General features: G+C 33.7%; 1 protein-coding gene across 2 annotated transcripts in view; it reads right to left on the bottom strand.

The window, feature by feature from the left end:
- LOC138815257 (WD repeat-containing and planar cell polarity effector protein fritz homolog) overlaps positions 1-20,119 on the bottom strand; it is a 261,096-nt gene that overhangs the window by 192,936 nt on the left and 48,041 nt on the right. For both annotated transcript variants that reach the window (XM_070004544.1, XM_070004543.1), the window contains exons 2-6: positions 14,270-14,354; positions 9,571-9,618; positions 8,665-8,703; positions 6,598-6,668; positions 6,282-6,341 (exon numbers count right to left, since the gene is read on the bottom strand). In XM_070004544.1, the coding sequence (XP_069860645.1) occupies positions 6,282-6,341; positions 6,598-6,668; positions 8,665-8,703; positions 9,571-9,618; positions 14,270-14,330 (279 nt within the window). In that variant the 5' untranslated portion in view covers positions 14,331-14,354. The remainder of the gene's footprint in view (positions 1-6,281; positions 6,342-6,597; positions 6,669-8,664; positions 8,704-9,570; positions 9,619-14,269; positions 14,355-20,119) is intronic.

The raw sequence follows: 20,119 nt of genomic DNA, 5'->3' as shown, positions 1-20,119 counted from the left end.
TCCACAATAATCTTAGAACTTTAAATGTATTTAGATACTGTATCAAGAAATCGTAACATTTAGTCTCAATTATTCTTTAACATTTACTTTTATTATTTTTTTATCATTGTTGTTTTTAAGTAGAGTCTTGGACTATATAGTCCAGGCTTGCCTTTAACACTCAATACTCCTACCTCAGTCTCAGGAATGCTGGGGTACAGGAATGCACCACCATACCTGGCTCTACATGAAATTCTTTAAAGGTACAAACTCCATCTAATATTTTCAAAAGTCTCTTAATATAAATGTAAGCTTATCATTTAATATCTACAGTAAAGGCCTACTGACAGCTTTTCAATAACAACCCATCTGGCTTAAGCCTTTTTTTCAGATCCTCTGACTTTTTTTTTTTTTTTTGGGTCCGGTCTTGGGGCCTGAACTCTGGGCCTGAGCGCTGTCCCTCAGTTCTTCAGCCCAAGGCTAGCACTCTGCCACTTGAGCCACAGCACCACTTCCGGCTTTTTTCTTTTTGCTTATGTGGTACTGGGGAATCGAACCCAGGGCCTCATGCATGCAAGGCAAGCACTCTACCACTGAGCCACCTTCCCAGCCCTGAGACCCTCTGATTACTTTAGAGAAAAAAATCTTCTCTACAGTTCTTCATTTTTCTTTCTGCTTCTTTTGCTGGCTCAATTCCTGTCATGTCCACTGGTTCTTAGTTCTCTTAAGATACTCATCTTCCCTCAAGAATGTAACCAAATGGATGGGTTTAGAATCATCTCTTTGGCTGCCTCCTCCCAGATTTTCAACTCCAATATTGCACTCTAATTCCATATTTCCAATGTTATTATTTGATAACCTTTGATTACTTCACATGTAACAGGGGCAAACTCAAGTTTTTAACCTATCATTCTAAATTTCTTTACTGGCATTCAAACCTCTCTGCATCTTGGTCTCATTTTACATTTCCAAAGAAATGTACTCCCTCTGATTCTCAGATTTTTTTCCTTTCTTCCCATTGCCCATAATCCCTCCATAAGTCTGATCTGGCACTGATGGAAAGGTATTTATTTGTACTGTTACAGGAAAATATATCAATAGCTTATTTGAAGTCCTTGTTACGGGAGCTCCAATATGAACCATTTATTCACAAGTTAATGAAATTATTTTCTGGAAGGCCATTCCTTCCAACTTAACCAAATTTTACACATCCTTTTAAGTGTAAGCAAAATTATAACTTCTCTACAAATGACTTGCTATTTCACATTGATACTTAGGTATTCTCTAGCATCTACTATCTTTTTATTTGGTGCTTAGTGTCTTTATGACCTTGTATATGTGTTTTCATTGATGAGGTTTTGCTGAGGACTAGCCCACATCTCTTCCTTAGCAACTCCCACATGCCTCCTACCATTATAGGCAAGCAATCAACACTGCAATGGGTTTTATAAAAATAACATGCTATTAACAATCCTAGTAATAATACCACAATTTCTCTATTTTATGAGGAAAACAAATCATCACACAGTTTGATAAAAAGGTAAGATCAGGCTCTACAATTAAAGAAGTTGTGATCAAGCGAGTTTCATAAGGTCACAATTTATCGGAGGTAGACATGGAAAATAGTTCTTATTTTTTATATAGTCTGTCAGACACTGGAATTTACAATGTAACTATCCTTTCTGGGCATTTTAAGATTGTAGCTGGAAACACAGAATTATGATTGGCAGAAATCAGAGTACAGCTAATTATTATATATTTTATAGTTAAGTAGTAAATATGTTTGTATGAGTCAATTTAATCTAAAATCAGTATGTGTCAAGTTTTATCTATGCTTAATAAAATATCATCTTAAACTAACCTGAAAGTAAGAATGTGACTTAAGATACAATGCTTTATGGAATCTGAAGTTTCTACCACACCACAGTAATAAACAATTTAATGTTTTAATGTTAAAGCTATTTTTTCTTATGAAAAGTTTACAAAATGGCTTATGAAAGTCAAAGTAGAAAATATTGAACAATTTCTGCTAATTGAAAGATCTTAGATAAAAAACAGGAGAAACAATAACCAAATTAAAATTAGCTGAGATGTCCAACAACCAATGAATATGTGTGTATATTTTGCTCAGCTATAATTAAAATGAAATTATGTCAGTTGTAAGAAATTGAAGGATCTGAATATCATCATGTTGAGCAATATAAACCAAATTCACAAGGTAAATATCTCATATTCTTACTGACTTGTGGAGTATATACCTAAGATGATGATGATGATCACAAAGACAACAACAATAAGGGCATTGAGACATGAATGTAAAAGGGGAAAAAATCTAGGTTAGGATCAGTGCAGAAAGAGGGGATAAGGGGATCCTGAGAAGCAAAGAAGATCAAAGGACATAAAATATATGTATATGAGTATGTGTGTCTATCATATGTATATATAAATATAATACACATATAAAAGACACATATACACACAGATATACTATATATATCATAATAAAACTCATTAAACATTGTTTGCAAAAAAGGGGAAATTGGAGGGGAGAAATGGAAGATGGCAGATGGGGTGAATCTGTTCTAAGTACACTACAGTATATATGAAAATTTCACAATGAACCTCCATGATATTACAAATATATGTCAACTCAAAAATAAAATTTTAAACAATGAGAAATATGTTTTAAAAGTGGCAAAAGTAAAACTCTAAAGTATATCTCACATTTCAATGTATCTCAAACTAGTAATTGGCACAGTCTGAAAAATCAAGCTTAAAAAAACAATTTTAGCCGGGTGCTGGTGGCTCATGCCTATAATCCTAGCTGCTCAGGGGGCTGAGATATAAAGATTGCGGTTCAAAGCCAGCCCAGGCAGGAAAAGCCATGAGACCCTTATCTCCAATAAACCACTAGAAAACCAGAAGTGGTGTTGTGGCTCAAGCAGTACAGGGCTCGCCTTGAGTTGAAGAGCACAGGGACAGCGCCCAAGCCCAGAGTTCAAGCCCCACAAAAAAAAAAAAAAAAAAGACAATTTTATCTAAAACTTTATACATAGAGTAAGACTTGACTTGTAAACTGTTCTGAATTTACAAGTGGAAAAATTGTTTTTTAGATAGTACAATTTATAGGTTACTGGACCAGCACCATTAACTAAGCTTTGGTAATGACAACAGATAAATTCTCCTATTCAACAAAGGGAAAGATCCAAGCTCAGCTTGCATCTGCGAAAAGCTTTTATAATGCTGTAGTTTCTTCATTCATGTGTAAGCAATTGGGCCTTTAAGGATCCTTTAAAGAGGAGAAGACAACCAAGACAATAAATTCCCTACATTCCAAATTTATCATTTAGAATAAAAAATTACATTAGAGGAAGAGTAGATTAATTCAAAGAAAGTCTAAATGTTGTTAGCACCAGGATACCCAGAAACTTCTTCATTTCTTTTCTCAGTGTTATAAAACACATGGTTATCTGCTGCCACGTGAGACCCTGTATGTGTAGAAACCACTAACAGAATTTGAGCACATCTCATTAGGACTTCTTCACTGCATGGTGCTGAAAATTGGACCCTTAAAGAGAATGGGCGGGGGGGGGGGGCTGTTTACTTATTTTACAACTTGAGTACAATTTAACAGAATTTAATAAAAAAATTTTATAACAGATCCTTTCCTTAAACTAAAACTGTAGCTTGAGCATCATTTATTTTTAACTTACTGTAATACAAAGATCTTTGGGAATGTGACTTAAATACATTTTTCAGAAGACCTAGTTAAAGTCGAATCTAGAAACTGAAGTGGATGGATAATGTTAGGAGGTCTCACAAAGATTTAAGGATGTTAGGAGGCCCTAAAGATGAAAGGATTAACAGAGGTGAGATTACCTTATTAAAATGTGTTACATAAAAAGTTTGCTGGAAAAGCAGAGCATTGTGGCACATACCTGTAAACCCACTCAGGAGGTTGAGGAAGGATGATAGCAAGTTCAAGATCAGCTTGGGCTGTATAGAGAGACCCTATCTCAAAAAACTAAAATGTGCTCAAAATAAAAGATCTATTTTAGGAATAGTTTATCTGTCACAGAAATACAGCACAAAATAATACATATCACAAGATAAATCCTATTGTAAACGGAGACTCACCAGTATAGCAGATTAAGTAAGCAGTACTATCAGATTGTTGTTAATTATAAAAGTAATTATGTATATGCTCAATCATAAAAATTTCCTTTCTCAGTTGAACTAACTCCTTAGCAAGGACATCCTTCTATAACACTCATCAAACCTAAAACTAACAAAAAACTTGCTATTAAAAGTCACTGAGGTCTATATGAAAAGATTGTCTATTGGGATGCTCCACTACATATTTTAAGGTGTCTGGCATGTTCTGACTTATACTGTGTGAGGGTAGGGGTGGAGGCCACGAGACATATCTCTTACTATCAGTGGCAGGCTTGCCCTCAAGCCAAACAATTTTGATCTTGTTGTTTAGGTGAGTAATGGCTACAAGTTTGAGTTGTGCAGTTGGAAAATTTCTGGACCATATTTTGTATTCAAGCTTTAAAGTTTTATTAAAATATTTCAATGTAAACAACTTACGATATGAAAACAAAACCATCCTTTTGAAGAGTATCCTAAAGTAAACTCAAGAAGTATTTTGTTTCTAAAAATATTCACTCTACTTTTAAGCAGTCTCTGGAAAGCAAAAGTTCCAAACCACTTGGGGAGGTAGTTACTTCCAATCGGTGAAGGTTCTAGTTTAGATAAAATAATAAGGAAGTACTAGAATCACTACAATAGCCTACACCAAAATGGTATTTAATATAGTATTTTTAATCACTATAAACTTGGTGTTTGGCAACTGATATATAGAAGCATAGACTTCATCTGCAAATGAGAATACTCACACATAAATCACAGTGAGAACATATAAATTTAAATTAAAAGAGAATATGTGATTCTATCAATTACAATTATTAGTAGTAACAAAATAATTGTCATCAATTATTCCTCTTTTTCAACTTTAAGAACTTTTAATAACTATATTGGTGAGTAAAGAAAGTAAATTACAGAGCAAATGTATTGAATTTAATGAAAGTATTTTAATTGCCAGTTGATAACACATAGTCATTGTTATCAGCTGTTTTGTTTTAAAGTAATCGTTGAACAATCTTACTAAATATTAAAATATATAGTTTTATGCTTATAAGACGAAAGAAATTGAGCCAAATTATTTTCTGGTAACCCTATACAAAAATTCCCAAATGCATGTATGTTATTTTCTTATATCTGTACCTTATCACCACCATAGTAAATATGGATTAGCAATTATTTTTTTTATTATCAAGACCAAGTAAAATTTTTCTAGGTAAATGACATTTTTTTCAGATTTACTAGCAAAGCTAATGTGGCTATTATCTTTTTGTGTGCACTAATTGTTATGTCCTGATTAAGTGCTAAATTTAGGTCCATTGAGTATGTAGATCACCTTGTATTATATATAAAATTATATATGCTCAATCATAAAAATTTCCTTTCTCAGTTGAATTTACTCACTAGCAAGGACATCCTTCTATAACATTCATCAAATCTAACACTAACAAAAAAAACTTGCTATTAAAAGGCACTGAGGTCTATATGAAAAGATTGTCTACTGGGATGCTCTACTACATATTTTAAGATGCCTGGCATGTTTCAACTTACACTGTGTATAATTATAGGTATAGATTCCAGTAGAATTTTCTCAATAGAAAGAGTCTGTGTCTGCACTGTCCAGTATGATAACACTCAGCTACTGAGCATTAAAAATTTTAATTTTATTTAATTATTCAAATGTCCAAATAAGGTTAGAGGTGACTATATTAAAAAGTGCAGCTTAGGAAGTTCAAAAACTAAGATGAGCCTCTTACACTTACTTGTTGACTTTTCATAAATATGCTATTCATAAATGCTTATAAGAATGAATAAAAATATTTTGTCCTTTTATATAATGTTCATTCAAAATATTATATAATGTCCATTCAAAATATTATTAAATCTATGCCAATAAACATCAAATATAACATTATCTGAAAAGATTTTTATTAGAGTTATACATAGTATGTCAGTATGCACTGAGTAATGAGGTAGTACAGTGATGTGCATCTATCTGCCTAATGTTTATTCTAGAATGACCAGAATTCAAACTATGAAATATCTAACCCTAAAAAGTTTTTGTCCATTATCTATCATAACACAAGAATACCAATTACCACATAGTTTTCAGCCCCATTGGTTAAACACTGCAAAAGCTTGTCAAACCATTTTACCTGACAGACATATTTGTTCTTCCATTTGCTCAGCACACACTGACTGTTTTGCATCAGTTCCTGAAGGACAACAGAGAAAGAGAGTGCAGTTGGCTACACACATTGTCATTATCAGTTAAAGTGCTTCTGATAGCAAGGAAAAAAAAAAAAAAGATCAGCATGCCACACAAAGATGCAACTGTTTAAGAACTTCTCACTGGACAAAAGCAAAGCTATCATCACCATGAGAGTTGATCCTTTATGAAAATTAAAGCCGTTGAAAGATGTTTTAAAACAGATTTGTTTGTTGCCATTTTTGAAACTTTTTGTAAGATACCTCCAATTCTTTGAGTGAATCTCGAAGTTTTTCTGGGCGTCTATTTTTGAGCGTCCAAGGATAATCTCGTGCTGGCAAATAAAACATGTACTACAGTTAGTTAAACATGATTTAAAAAAGGAAACTCTGCTTAGCAGTGCCTTAGGAAGATTAAAATAAAATACATCCACAATTGAGAGGAAGTGGGCTTCATTTCTATCATCAAATGACAACGTTTTAAAAGGCTTTGTCATAGGAACAGGATTTTTACCACAAAACATCATCTCCTTGATGATCTGTTATGATGATAACCAGCATGCCCCAGAGAATCCCTGGGAAAATTTGCTGGGTATGTCAATCTAGCAGTACCTACTAGTAGTGACCCACTCTTTAGCATCAAAGTAACTTTTTCTTGTAAATAACAAAGTATTTAATCCAAACAAATTTCAAATTCTGCAAGTGGACTACAGAGACCTGAAAATCCTCATGAATAAATATAGTGAGGAAAAAAATACAAAAATGATACACAGGATACGAATTTAAGTGTGATCAAGATACCATATACTAAAACTACAGAAAAAAAGCATTCAAATGTTAACATATTAGGTATTAAAATTCCTTTAATTTTTTAAGTAACTATTTTTGTGAGTGCTAGTCCTGGGGTTTGGGTGCTGTCCCTGAGCTTTTTACCACTTGAGCCACAGCTCAACTTCCAGCATTTTTGGTGGCTAACTGAAAATAAGAGTCTCATGGACTTTCCTGCCTGAACTAATTCAAACCATGATCCTCAGATCTCAGCCTCCTGAGTAGCTAGAAGACACCAGTGCCTGACTTAAATAACCTTTTAAAAATGTATATGATGACTAAGTGATATTCCTTTGTTTCAAATAAGGATTTTTTTATTTAATAGAATCCCAATGCTAGCCTAAGATAAACTAAAACTAGTTTTGTTCTTAAAAATTAATAAAAGTGAACTGGCTGTTTAACTCAGTAGTAGAGCACCTGCCCAGTACTCATGAGACCCTGGGTTCCATCTCTAGCACCATACACACACACACACCACACACATACACACACACACACACACACACAAATGAAATGTTAAATTCATAGCATCTATTTTATCAGAAAAAAATAGTCATTTTCAGATCTTCCTACTGGTAATTCTAAATGAGAGTTGTGTGTGAGTACAGATATGTTATGTGTGCGTATACATATAATACATACAGTATACATAGATCTTTAAATTGGAAAGTAGACTTGCTATATATCTCATTTCAGCAAACTAATTTGGCTCTATAAACATAATTTGGATGTGCAGAACATATGTACAAATTTTAAAATCTGTGTTGCACTGAATACTGACTATCTTCACCCAAGTGCTGATCCTACACAGTTCTACAGATGAGGAACTAAGACACAGAAGGAAAAGACCGACTTCAGATTTCTTAGTCACTAAGAGTTGAAATATAAATAAAACATTCTTAAATCATTTCAAGAAAATCTACACTGCAGTTACTAATACAGTAGTCTAAAAATTGTCAGTTCAATGATTTAAAATAAATAAAAATAAAATCTTAAATATTTAAATCATGAAAAATATCACATGGTAGCCACATTATAAATAATATATTACATATGTAAATATGTTTATTTATATTTATATACATATTGGAGGCTAGCAAAGACTAGTAAATAAAATGCTCACATTCATCTATAATCTTATTTTCTTAAAATGAATAAAACATTAATAATTTAGGCAAAGTATGAATAATTAAATGCTATCACTGGAATTTAAGTGTGGTACATTTTAAATATATTGAATAATACAAATATAATTCAGTAAGAAAATTTATATTGACATAGGAATATTGTTTTATCAAAATTGGACAAAGTAGAGATTTTAATTTTCTAAATTAGAACTAACAAATGTAATTTTTACTCATAGTTCATGTACATAAACAATAATATGTAATTATAAGAAATTTGGAAAGAATAACACTTCTAAATTTTGCAGAAAGAAAAATATTTTAAAATACTGAACTTTCTAATTTTATAATAATTTTAAGAAATAAAAAATAATCTTACATTCTGCAAACCTCTGCTTTTCTTCTAAGTTACCAAGCTCTGTTGATGACATTGTGGCGGAGGAAATTGGAAAAGAAGAAAGAAGCGCAGTTTATTTTTATTATAATAACTTTTATTTTAATATGTACATACAGGGTTATCATACACAGTCTTGAAACTAATAAATGTTGCTAAACCTTTAAAAGGACAGTTGAGAAAAATGCCCCAATGTGGATGTTTTCATGTTTTAGAGATATTTCCTAAATTTGCAGTGAAAAGGCTTATGTAGCACAACAGGTGGGCCAATATCCTGAGCTTCCAATCTCATCAGATAGGAAAGGGAACTGCAACCGAGCCCAGAAGAGAAGCTGCTGCAGTCTGTCATCAGAGCCATGAAGTCAGCCTATTAACCACCACGCTAAGCACACAAGATGCTCACACAGCCCCACTTCAACAGAGCCCAGAACAAGAAGTAACTCTAGCTAGGGAGACCTTTTGGCCCATCATAAAACTTCTGGGATTAACAGGATTAATCAGATAAAGAAAATTGATCATTCACTCAGAAATGCCTATTTCAGATATCAGGTGAGGATCCGGGAGGCCAGTATCAGTGGGACCCATGCATTAACAATGCCCTCTACTGGGACACCAATAAATAAATGCGAATAGACTGTCCCTTTATCAGCCTGATCAGCAGTAAAATGAAAATTTTCATGTTCTTCACAGCACTGTCTCAATATTGCTTTATTTTATATAGATCAGATGACAGCAGATATCAACCTAGCATTTTTCTGAAGAACTGAAGTGACCTTCTTAAAATTAGAATTTATCTAAAGTCCATAAAAATAGAGTTTTTAATTGTCAATTTTCAATGGTCAGTTTAGGATATTTAGTTTCTAAAACTAGTTGAACAGAATTGTACTTTACCTGCTGTATCTTTCTTGTCATAATACTGGTAGATGCCGATGTCTCTATCTATAGAAAGGAAGAAACAACATTAAATTATGGTAAAAAGTTCTGGAGAATAAGAAGCCAAACCATACTATATTGGAGGGAAGGGTGGGGAGGGGAGCAAAAACAGCTCTCCTTATGTTACTAGAAATAAAATAGCTCAAAAGCATCTGGACATGGGTTCATCTATTCTAGGGATATGCAGAAACTGGAAAGTTTATCAATCTAATGAGAAAAAGTTAGAATGGCATGAGGAAATACACAGAAATATAATGGCATGAGGAAAAGATTAGTAAAAAAAAAAAAAAAAAAACTAAAATCAAGGAAGACCAAGTTTTCTCTTTCACACTTCCTCTGATATTTTTCACAGGGCGCTACCAAAAGGAACTGCCACTAAGCAATGCCAAATGAAATCAGTGGATGGAAGAAAATGCCCTAGCTGTTGGATTCCGAGCTGTGGCTTGCTTTTCTCCAATTTAGCTCGAAAGTCTAGTTTCCATCCTACAGCATTTGGGAGGAAATCTGCAGGAAAGAAAGACAGGATTACAGAGAGGTATGGATAAATTATTATCTGAAACTTGTTTAGATTCAAAGAGCTTCCAAACCCATTCAAATTCAGAGGCTCCACTGGACTAGGTGAGAGGCAAAGCAAGGCTTCCCAGATGTTGAGATTGATCTGACCAAGGGATCTGTTCTTGCAATTTAAACATAGGAGAACAGAATAATTTTGTTCACTTTCACCAAATCTATGAATAATGAAATATTTCTTTCATTGAAGTAACATTTGTTTTCTTCCATGCAAAAATTAATTCTCAGTTACTAACATAAGGAGGATGCAACTGTTTCTTAAAAAGTGGTAGCAGTACAGGCTGCCCCCTAGTGACTGACTGCTCTAAACTTTGTGAAACTCAATGACAAAACCAGAAGAAACAAAAAAGTATTACTGCTATAATTAACTCTTCAAATATAGTTTTCTAGAATATGCTATCTTTTACTTATCATACCACTAATGTGATTTTGAAGAGAGTGGTTATATACCATGACTGACTGGGAGAAGTGGTAAGTAGGGCTTCTTGAGTAATGACATTATTTTATTATTGGCCTGGGGAGTGATTTTACAGGTGTTTTCACTTTTCGATCATTCATAACATAATCTTATGATCTATATACTTTCAGAAAATATGCTGTACTTTACTTTTATATGTCAATATAATATCCTCCATTAAAGTATTCATCCTATAATTATATAATTATTCCCTACATCTGAACATTTGCTACAATCCTAAAATAAACACATGAAGATCATATAGGACTCTGAATTTCTGTGCATAAGTCTGACCTACTGTACCTAGCCCAGATTGGGACTGAACCTAAGCAGGACAAGGAGGCATCCATGTAAGGAGACTGTCTTACAAGAGGTGCAAGGGCTGGATAAGAAAGGCAACTGAGCAGAATCAGCCTGGCATGTGTGCTATGACCCTTGTAGGTACAAAGAGCATTTACATGGAGCAATGGCTTGGTGTGGGCTGGAGCTGAACAATATGAATAAAACACTAACAAATGAAAAATGTCTAACTTGGTATATCAAAACCCACATAAAAGGTCAAAGAGATAGGAGACATTACAAAGGATGATTAATAAATTAAAGCTATGGAAAAAACTGGTTTCTGTCTGATAAGAAAAATACAAATACAAAAAGGGAGAAAATTTTAATAAACCCTGTGACAATAAATTGAAAATATTTATGGGTTCTGAACCAGATTACTTCTCTAAAAAAGAAAAATAAGACCCTAGTAATCATGTCAATGTAACATGGTTAATTTCCTGATGTCAATGGCTAGACATTAATGATTCAGGACAGTATTCCTTTGAAGGAAGGATTTGGAGATATCAAATCTGCAACTTTAAATGGTTCAAGAAACAAATGATTCTCTGTACTGATAACATTTTTGTGAGTTTGGAATTATTTCAGAATTTCAAAATATATTCAAAAATACTGAATTGTCAAGTCATTTAATGAGAACATAGAATGAGGGTTATTGCCTTCTCTAGATGTCAGGAACAGCTTCCAGAAGTGAGTACTAGAGAAGCTGTAAGATTTTACACAATTAACAGACAAGAATGTTCCCCACAGAGAGAAAGGGTAGAGCTTGATGGAACTGAAGATCTTTACTACTCCACAAGGCCACTCTGCACAAATGGGGCAATCTTTTCTCAGCACTACACTCAGCCTCAGAATACAGGAAGCAGCGACCAAGGACTTTAGATAGATGGAAAGACTAGGAAGGAGCATAAGCAGGGCAAGAAAAGGAAGACTAGGTAAAAAATGGAATGGATGAGATTTCTAGCTACTTGTTAGGCAGCTGCTCTGCCATTGAGCTGTATACTCCCAGCCCTCTCACTGCTTATGCACATGTTCATGTCCCTTTGTTGTTTGCCCTCAGGCCACATTACCGCCTTCTGTATTGTTTTCTAGACTTAAACACAAGTTGGTTGTTAGTGTAATTCTCCTATGCTGGCAAATGACATTCAGACCGTTGAGTTCTGTTCTTCCTTCCTTTACATCTACCAGAAATCAAATTGCAGTTGGCCATTTCCTATTTGCTGACGTCTTTATTGGTTTATGCCTTCTTTATATTAATTCAATTACCCTAATTTTAGAAGAATTTTGGGGAAGAAACAAATGTGTGTTAAATCCTGAAAATTCTATCTTTAGTATTTAAAGGAAAATAAACAGTTTAAATATGACACTCATCTGTAGCTATATATTCAATATTAAGAAACAATATAAGGCAAACCATTTTCTTAGTAATAATGTGAAATATACGTACAGAGGAAAAGACTGTGAATGTTCAGGATGCAGCTTAGTGCTGTATTGCAGATACTTGATTTATTTTTCCCATAACAATTCCCAGCTTCCACTAAAGACATGTCACCTTTCAACAAATCTAAAATTTTCACTATATCATTTAAACACATTAACTTTTGCCTTGTTTGGAAGAAAGGCACCATTTGCAGACAGATTTTCACAAAATTAAGGATAGGGAAACACTCAGCAGACCTCACAATTTAAATAAACATAACTGATGATGACCAACTGAGAACTTCTCTGCAACCAAGTGAGATGTGTCATGTCTGTGGGAATTTAACCTTTGGGATTTTATTTTTTAATTTCTTTTTTTTTCATTTATATTTTTCTTCTTAGTGGCACTTGATCAAAGCCACATGTAATAAAGCCATAAATAAGGTGAACTCACTATAAATAGACATACTCAAAATTTAAGTTGTTTTGGGTAGTTAAATAAGAAAAGATTGCTAAGAATGTTTTCTAATAAAATTTATTTATCCTATGATATTAATATTGTTAAAATACATTTATATTACTTCTCTGCAAAATGTGAAACTCAAAGTAAACAAAAATAACTATATATATTACCTATTTAAATTTTTATTTTAACATCAAGTAGAAATGCATATAAGTGCCTATAAATATTTAACTAAATTAGACAGCAGTTATGAGTAATCCAAAGGAAAAAATTAAGCATGTGCAGTCTTTATAGGATGCAAATATTAAGCCAATAAAATTTATTTTCAAAATAGAAAAACTCATCAAATGCCAATGGCTCACACCTATAATCCTAGATACTGAGAGTGCTAAAATCTGAGGATCATGGTTCAAAGCCAGCCTGAGCAGGAAAGCCTATGAGACTTTAATCTCCAGTTAACCAGCAAAATGCTGGAAGTGAAGCTGAGCTGTAGTGTGCTAAAAAGCTCAAAGAAAGAGTCCAGGCCCTGAGTTCAAACTCCAGGACTGGCAGAAAGGAAAGAAAAGAAAAGATGTACCCACAAAATTCAAGCTGTAAATAAGTTAATAAAAGCAATCAAAATGAATAATTTTCTTTTACAATGTCAAGATTTTATTTTATTATAGCTTGTTAGAAGGCAGTTCCAGAGAGAGAAACTTGGAAAGGTGGAGTGAGGACATCAGAAAACCTGGTGCACCAATGCATCAATGAGAACATGGGTAAAACTTATCTAAATCAATATCTTCATATCACTGGGAACTTACTAAAGGTTTCCAACAATTACAGAATTACTAAAAATAATAATAATGTAGAATCTCTATAGGAACTGGAAAGTATATACTTACTTAAAATTTTTATTAGCATAAAATCATTGCACAAGGGACTTCCTAATATTAACATGCATATAATGTACTGTGATCAGATTCACCCATATCTGTTGCTCTTTCTAAACCTCTTTTAAACAGTTTTTTTAGTCAGTTTTATTGTGTTACTTTCATACATATATAGAATGTCTTTCTGTACTACTCATTCTTTATCATTCTCTCCTTTCTCCCTCCTGCAACTAGCTGGATCCTCTTTCTCAGTGTCCCTTTCAATAATATTGACATATTATTAGTTTTAGGCCTAGAATCTGCATAGGGGAAAAAAACGTTTAATATTTGTCATCTGAGCTCACCTCACTTGCCATGAGAGTCTCAGTTCTATCCATTAAAAGGAATTATTTTCTCCTAACCAACTTTTCACTGAAGATTGAAAAAATGAATGCAACTCCAGACAGGGAGTGAAAGCTAAATGTTGCTAGTACGTATCTATAATGGTGTAAAACTGAAAAACTAACAAACACTGAAATTGATCCGGAACTCATTTACCTCCAATGTGTAAGGTGTTCCTCAAAGACCAGAGGTGCATTTCAGTCAAGTAGAAAGACATCTGATAGCAGAAGGAATCTCTGTCCTGTTTAAAGGTAATTAAAGGAAGTATCAATTAATTACTTTGAATTGCCAACAAAACCAAGATCCCTTAGTGTTTATAAGGGAATAAGTAATTGCTACTATTGAGATTAGAGATATGGGTCATAAGAATGAACACACTTAGATGTATTTGGTTAACCATACAAAAATAAACTCTAAGAAAAGGAAAAGTACATTTCTTTCCCTAGATTTAGTTAGTCATCACATTGAAAAATCTAGTAAGAAGAATTATATATATTTGGGTCTTCGATAACATATGTTTAGTTAAGGCTCTAGATTATATTTAGAATTTTTCATACTTAAGCATTTTTAAGTTAGAGTTTTGAGGGTAGAAAAGTTAAGTATAAGCACATTTTAATATATAAGACAAATATTTAAGATCTACAAACAAGTTAGTTAGGGTAAAAATTTTCAGAGCAAATAGTATAGCTACTATTATATAAAATACAGTTACATTAATATTTAGATTTAGTTTGTTAATATTCATGTCATGATAGATCCAAATAGTTTATCTACACTTTTTAAAATCAGATAGTAAAAATTCACCATACAAAACAATTACCAGAATAAAAAGACAACCCACAGAATAGGGGAAAGTCTTTACCAGTTATTCAGCAAAGAATTAATATCCAGAATATATAGAGCTCAAAAAAACTAAACAACAAAAGAACAAATAGGTCAATCAATAATAAATAAAAGTGGTTAATAGATATATAAAGCAAATGTTTAATACCCTTAGGCAGGAAGAAAATAAAAGGAAAAATACATGAAGATTCCATTTTCCTCTGTCAGAATGGTCATCAACAAGAAAATACACAGCAATAAATGCTGGTCAGATTGCAGAAAAAGGAATCCTGTACACTATTACTGGGAATGTAAACTAGAGCAAACTTTATAAAAGTATTAAAGTTTTCAAAAAGCTAAAAATATCCAGGCACTGGTAGGTCATGCCTGTAATCCTAGCTTCTCAGGAAGCTGAGATATCTGAGAATCATGATTTGAAGCCAGCCCAGGCAGGAAAGTCCATGAGACTCTTATCTCCAATAAACTACTCAGAAGAAGCTGGAAGTGGCACTATGGCTCAATTGGTAGAGCACTAGCCTTGAGCAAAAAGATGCTCAGCGATAGCACCCAGCCACAGAGTTCAAGCCCCAGGACCAGGAAGAAAAGAAAAACCAGAAACCTAAAAACAGATTTACCTTATGACCCTATCATACCCATACCACTGCTATGAATTTATCCAAAGTTCTTTAAATCAATATACAAAAAATATGCTTCCATACCCGTATTTGTTGCAGATTCGTTTGCAATAGCCAAACTGTGGAGTCAACCAATGTGCTCAACCACCAATGAATAGGTAAAAAAAAATATGGTACATATATATCATGGAATATTACTCAGCTATAAAGAAAAATGAAATTATGTCATAATTAGGACAATGGATGGAACTGCAATACATAATACAAGATAACCCAAGCTCAAAAGGCAATATTGCATATTTTTACTCATGTGTGAAATCTAGACCTGAAAGAATATACATGTCCATAAACACATATTCAGATATATATGTACATAGTATATGCAACTCTTTGGGAACATGAGAAAGAAAAGGGATGGGAAAGAGAATGACAGAGAGTGAAAAATATATAGTATGAGGATTCCATAAGGAATCCACTGAAAGCTGTTAGAGAACATGGAGTTTGGAGGATGAAGAAAAGAGAGTAATAGGACAATTATACTGACATAATATTATCCGGTGTGAAATGCCATGATGTATCCCCTTTGTGCTAATAATATAAACTAAAAACATAAATGACTCTTTGGGGGATAGGTACTAGAAGGCTGGGAGAGGGCAGGTGAAATATAACTGATTTACTTCAAATGCATATATGAAAACAGAACAATTAAACCAGCTGAAATAGTTCTGGAAAGTAGGGGAAGAGGAACAATGATTGCAGGTGAAATTGACTGGGATACATTGTATATTTGTGTAGAGGTGTTATTACGAACACCTCCTTAGGCAACTAAAGTAGGTTAAATATTTTTTAAGTTTATGAAGACAGTTATTTCTTTCCATTTTCGCAGCATGCGTTAGTGATAAAACATAATGAAATAATTATTAATACTTAAAAAATCAAACAGAACCTCATTAATTTGGACTGGGGGAAAGCCAGACTGAATCAGAAAAACGTCAGCATTTTACAAATATCAAAAAGAAATTTTTGTAGCTTCCAAATGTTTGCTTGCAAATTCATGGTACTATGTTAGATGTATATTGTGTTATATGTTAGAAATACATGTAGGAATTTAAATTACAGACATTATAAAATCATAAAACAAATGTTCTTTCTTACAAACTTCTCGAAAGCAAACAAAGTTTGTTAAGTATCTTAGGATATCTTTTAATGGAGCATAAAGTCTTTAGTTTCCTTAACATCAGGAGTGACTAAAAATATTTCCTATACTATTTATATGGGTGATAATCCAAAAGAATTTTAGCTACAGTACAAACTTCCTTGGCTCTTCTTCGCTTTTACAGCACCTCAGAGTACACAATTATCAAGAAACAGATGTTCAACTAAGGAGACACAATGTGGCATGAATTGAAATGGCAGAGTGAAAAATATGTCACCATAAAAGAAGGGCCAATCTTGCCTGAATAATAATAGTGGGCTTTGGAAAAAGCTAAGAGAGAAGCTGTGAAATGCTAGTGAGTGCTCTTGAAACTAGGTCATTTAAGAACTAGCTTGATGAGCTGGGAATGTGGCTTAGTAGTAGAGTGCTTGCTTAGCATGCATGAAGTACTGGGTTCGATTCCTCAGTACCACGTATGCTATGGCTCAAGTGGTAGAGTGTTAGTCTTGAGCAAAAAGAAGCTCAGGGACAGTGCTCAGGCCTTGAGTTCAAGCCCCAGGACTGACAAAAAGAAAAAGAAAAAGAACTAGCTTGATGATGATGATGATGATGATAAAAATGGTAATATTTGTTCTAAATGATTTATGTTTAAACTCATTCAATCTGCTCTCAAAGGTACTTTGAAGTATTATCATGGTTACTTCTATAATGAAGAAACTAAGGACAGAAAGGTGGCATAAGGAGAATTTGAATCTACATAGGCTAGACTGTCAACCACAGTGCTCTGCTGTATTAAGAGTACACGGAGGTGTGGAAGACAGTACACAGGTAATTTGAATTAAATGATAGCATGTCCCACAGATAACAGTAAATCCAAGTGCATGGTGAAAAATAATAGACTAAAGTTGAAAAGTATAAAAAGGAAGCAGCCTATGAAAATTGTAGTTTTTTTTGTGGTTGATTTCTGTTTGCTCTCTTTCTTCTTGCCTTGAAAAGAGACAAAACAAATGACCCCTCAATCACCGGATTGTAACCAGATGCTGGTTACCAATGTGTATAGATAAATGGATGGTTTATAATGGAAAAACATTTGTATTTGGGAATGTTTATGCATGAGAAGGTATTTGTATTAGGACAAACACATTAACATTTCATTGTGAATAAAGAAGAAATGATATGATAAGGGGCTGGGAATATGGCTCAATGGTAGAATGCTCACCTAGCATGCATGAAGCCCTTGGTTTGATTCCTGAGTACCATATGCATACAAAAAGCCAGAAGTGGCGCTGTGGCTCAAGTAGTAGAGAGCTAGCCTTGAGCACAGAGAGGATCAGGGACAGTGCCCAGGCCCTGAGTTCAAGCCCCAGAACCAGCAAAGAAAAAAAAGAGAGAGAGAAAAAAAAGAAATGATATGATAAACAGGTATTTTCTTTGATAAGCATCAAAAGTCACCAAGTTTTAGATTATAGTAGATTAAAAATCATATTCCTGAATTTACAGTTTTTTCAGATCTCAATAATGCTAATTTGTGGCAATGTGGACAAAGGTAAGGCTGAAGTTCAGTTGCTTGTGTTTACGTAAAATGACTCATAATAGTCAAATAACATAAAAGTTTAAATTCTACTAGTTAGTAAATTCTGCTAGTTAGTTTAAATGAATTCAATAATCATAAACTTCAAAACTTTACTTGATAACAGAATGACAATAGAGTGCAATTTGTTTAAAGGAATTAACTTTGGCTATTTCTCAGAGGAAGAAGTGCCTTCAACTTGAAAAACCAATAGAGCCACTGTCCATACCTTTAGTAAGTTTGAAAGTCCTAAACTACTCAGTAATTACAGTGCTTAAGGAAGAAGAACAGGTAAAATGAGCTTCATTGAAGTTTCAAACTTCAAGAGCAAACCTATTCATCCTTTGCATTGGGAGCAGGGAGAGAATAAAGCCTTGAATTTGTAACCTGGATTTATCTTCTAGCCTGGTACCCCAAGATTCCTACTGAGCTCCAGGAATATTGAGAAAAATGTACAAGTTATTTCTCCAAATGTTTTGATATACAAAAAATATTGCTCTGGTTTCCCACTTAAAAGCATAGAATGACCTAGAGCTAATTATTATAGTCTCATGTCTATAATCCTAGCTTATCAAGAGGCTGAGCTCTGAGGATCATAGTTAACAGCCATCCTGGACAGAAAGTACATGATACTTATCTCCAATTAACCACAAAAGTTGGGAGCACAGCTATGGTTCAGATGGTAGAGCACTAGCAAAAAACTCAGGGACAGTGCCCAGACCTTGAGTTCAAGCCTCAGGATCAGTACAAACTGAGAGGGAGAAGGAAAAGGAGAGGGAGAGGGAGAAGGAGAAGGAGAAGGAGAAGGAGAGGGAGAGGGAGAGTGTGTGTGCAAGAAAAAAAAATAAGATGAAAGAGGAACATTTTCCTTCTACATTATAAGGACCTTTCTTATGGCCCAACAGAGAACATACCATAGGTAAATAGAGAAGATAGCAGAAGGCAGTAAGTACTAAGTAGAAAGTAAATAGGATGGTAACTTATATCTAGGAAGAATGTTAACATCCAGACAGAATAGGATCTGTACCTAGCAAAAATAGCTATGATGTAAAGTAATCCAAAGTCACCTGAAGAAAAGCAGCAATAATCAGTTCAGGGAGCAGGTAGTGGGTGAGATAGATGAGAAGAAAATGGCCGGTGTCCACTAAGAAATGTCTGAACTTGTTCATGAGCATATCACAACTCCTAAGATTCCCTAAAGCAAGTATAATTAAAGAGAAGGCTTTGTAAGGGGCCATATATTAACACAGGGGCAGAAGATACCCAAATGTAGGTTACTCGTCCTTCTTTTTCCTTAAAGTTCAAATATCTGCCAGGAAGACTATGTAAAATTAAAGAGAATTAATGGAGTAAACAAATTTGAAAAAATCTACAATAATCACCAGAGGATCAAATCAATATCCCCTCAGCCCTCACAATGTCTTTCTATCTTTATATACTGTAGGTTTTTAAAACACATTTAAAAATATCTGCATCTTGACTCAAGAATGCCACCAGTTTAAAAGAATGCTGGTAATTTCCTGGTTTGAAAAATCTGCCTGGAGGAAGTAGTCAAGACTGAGCCTGTATTATTTAAATATTGTATTAGTGCATAAAGAGTTGTTTTGAAGTAAGGAAGGAAAGAATTTCAAAAGAATGCTGAATTCTGCATTTTGGGAAGACATGATGAGAAGAATTGAAAAGGTAGTGAAAACTGGGGATACTTACACCAAAGGAAGCTGAGGTGTTACCCCACTTTGCTATATTTTAGGTTATATCCAAATAAAAATAGCGTGAAAAATGTGAATAAATTCATCCATAATATATTTATTTCAAAATATTTT

Source organism: Dipodomys merriami, unplaced genomic scaffold (assembly GCF_024711535.1).
Source record: "Dipodomys merriami isolate MVZ:Mamm:240054 unplaced genomic scaffold, mDipMer1.0.p SCAF_63, whole genome shotgun sequence".
NCBI classification, from domain to species: Eukaryota; Metazoa; Chordata; class Mammalia; order Rodentia; family Heteromyidae; genus Dipodomys; species Dipodomys merriami.
The sequence above is the reverse complement of the archived record's forward strand: the minus strand, read 5'-3'. Positions and strand labels throughout refer to the sequence as shown.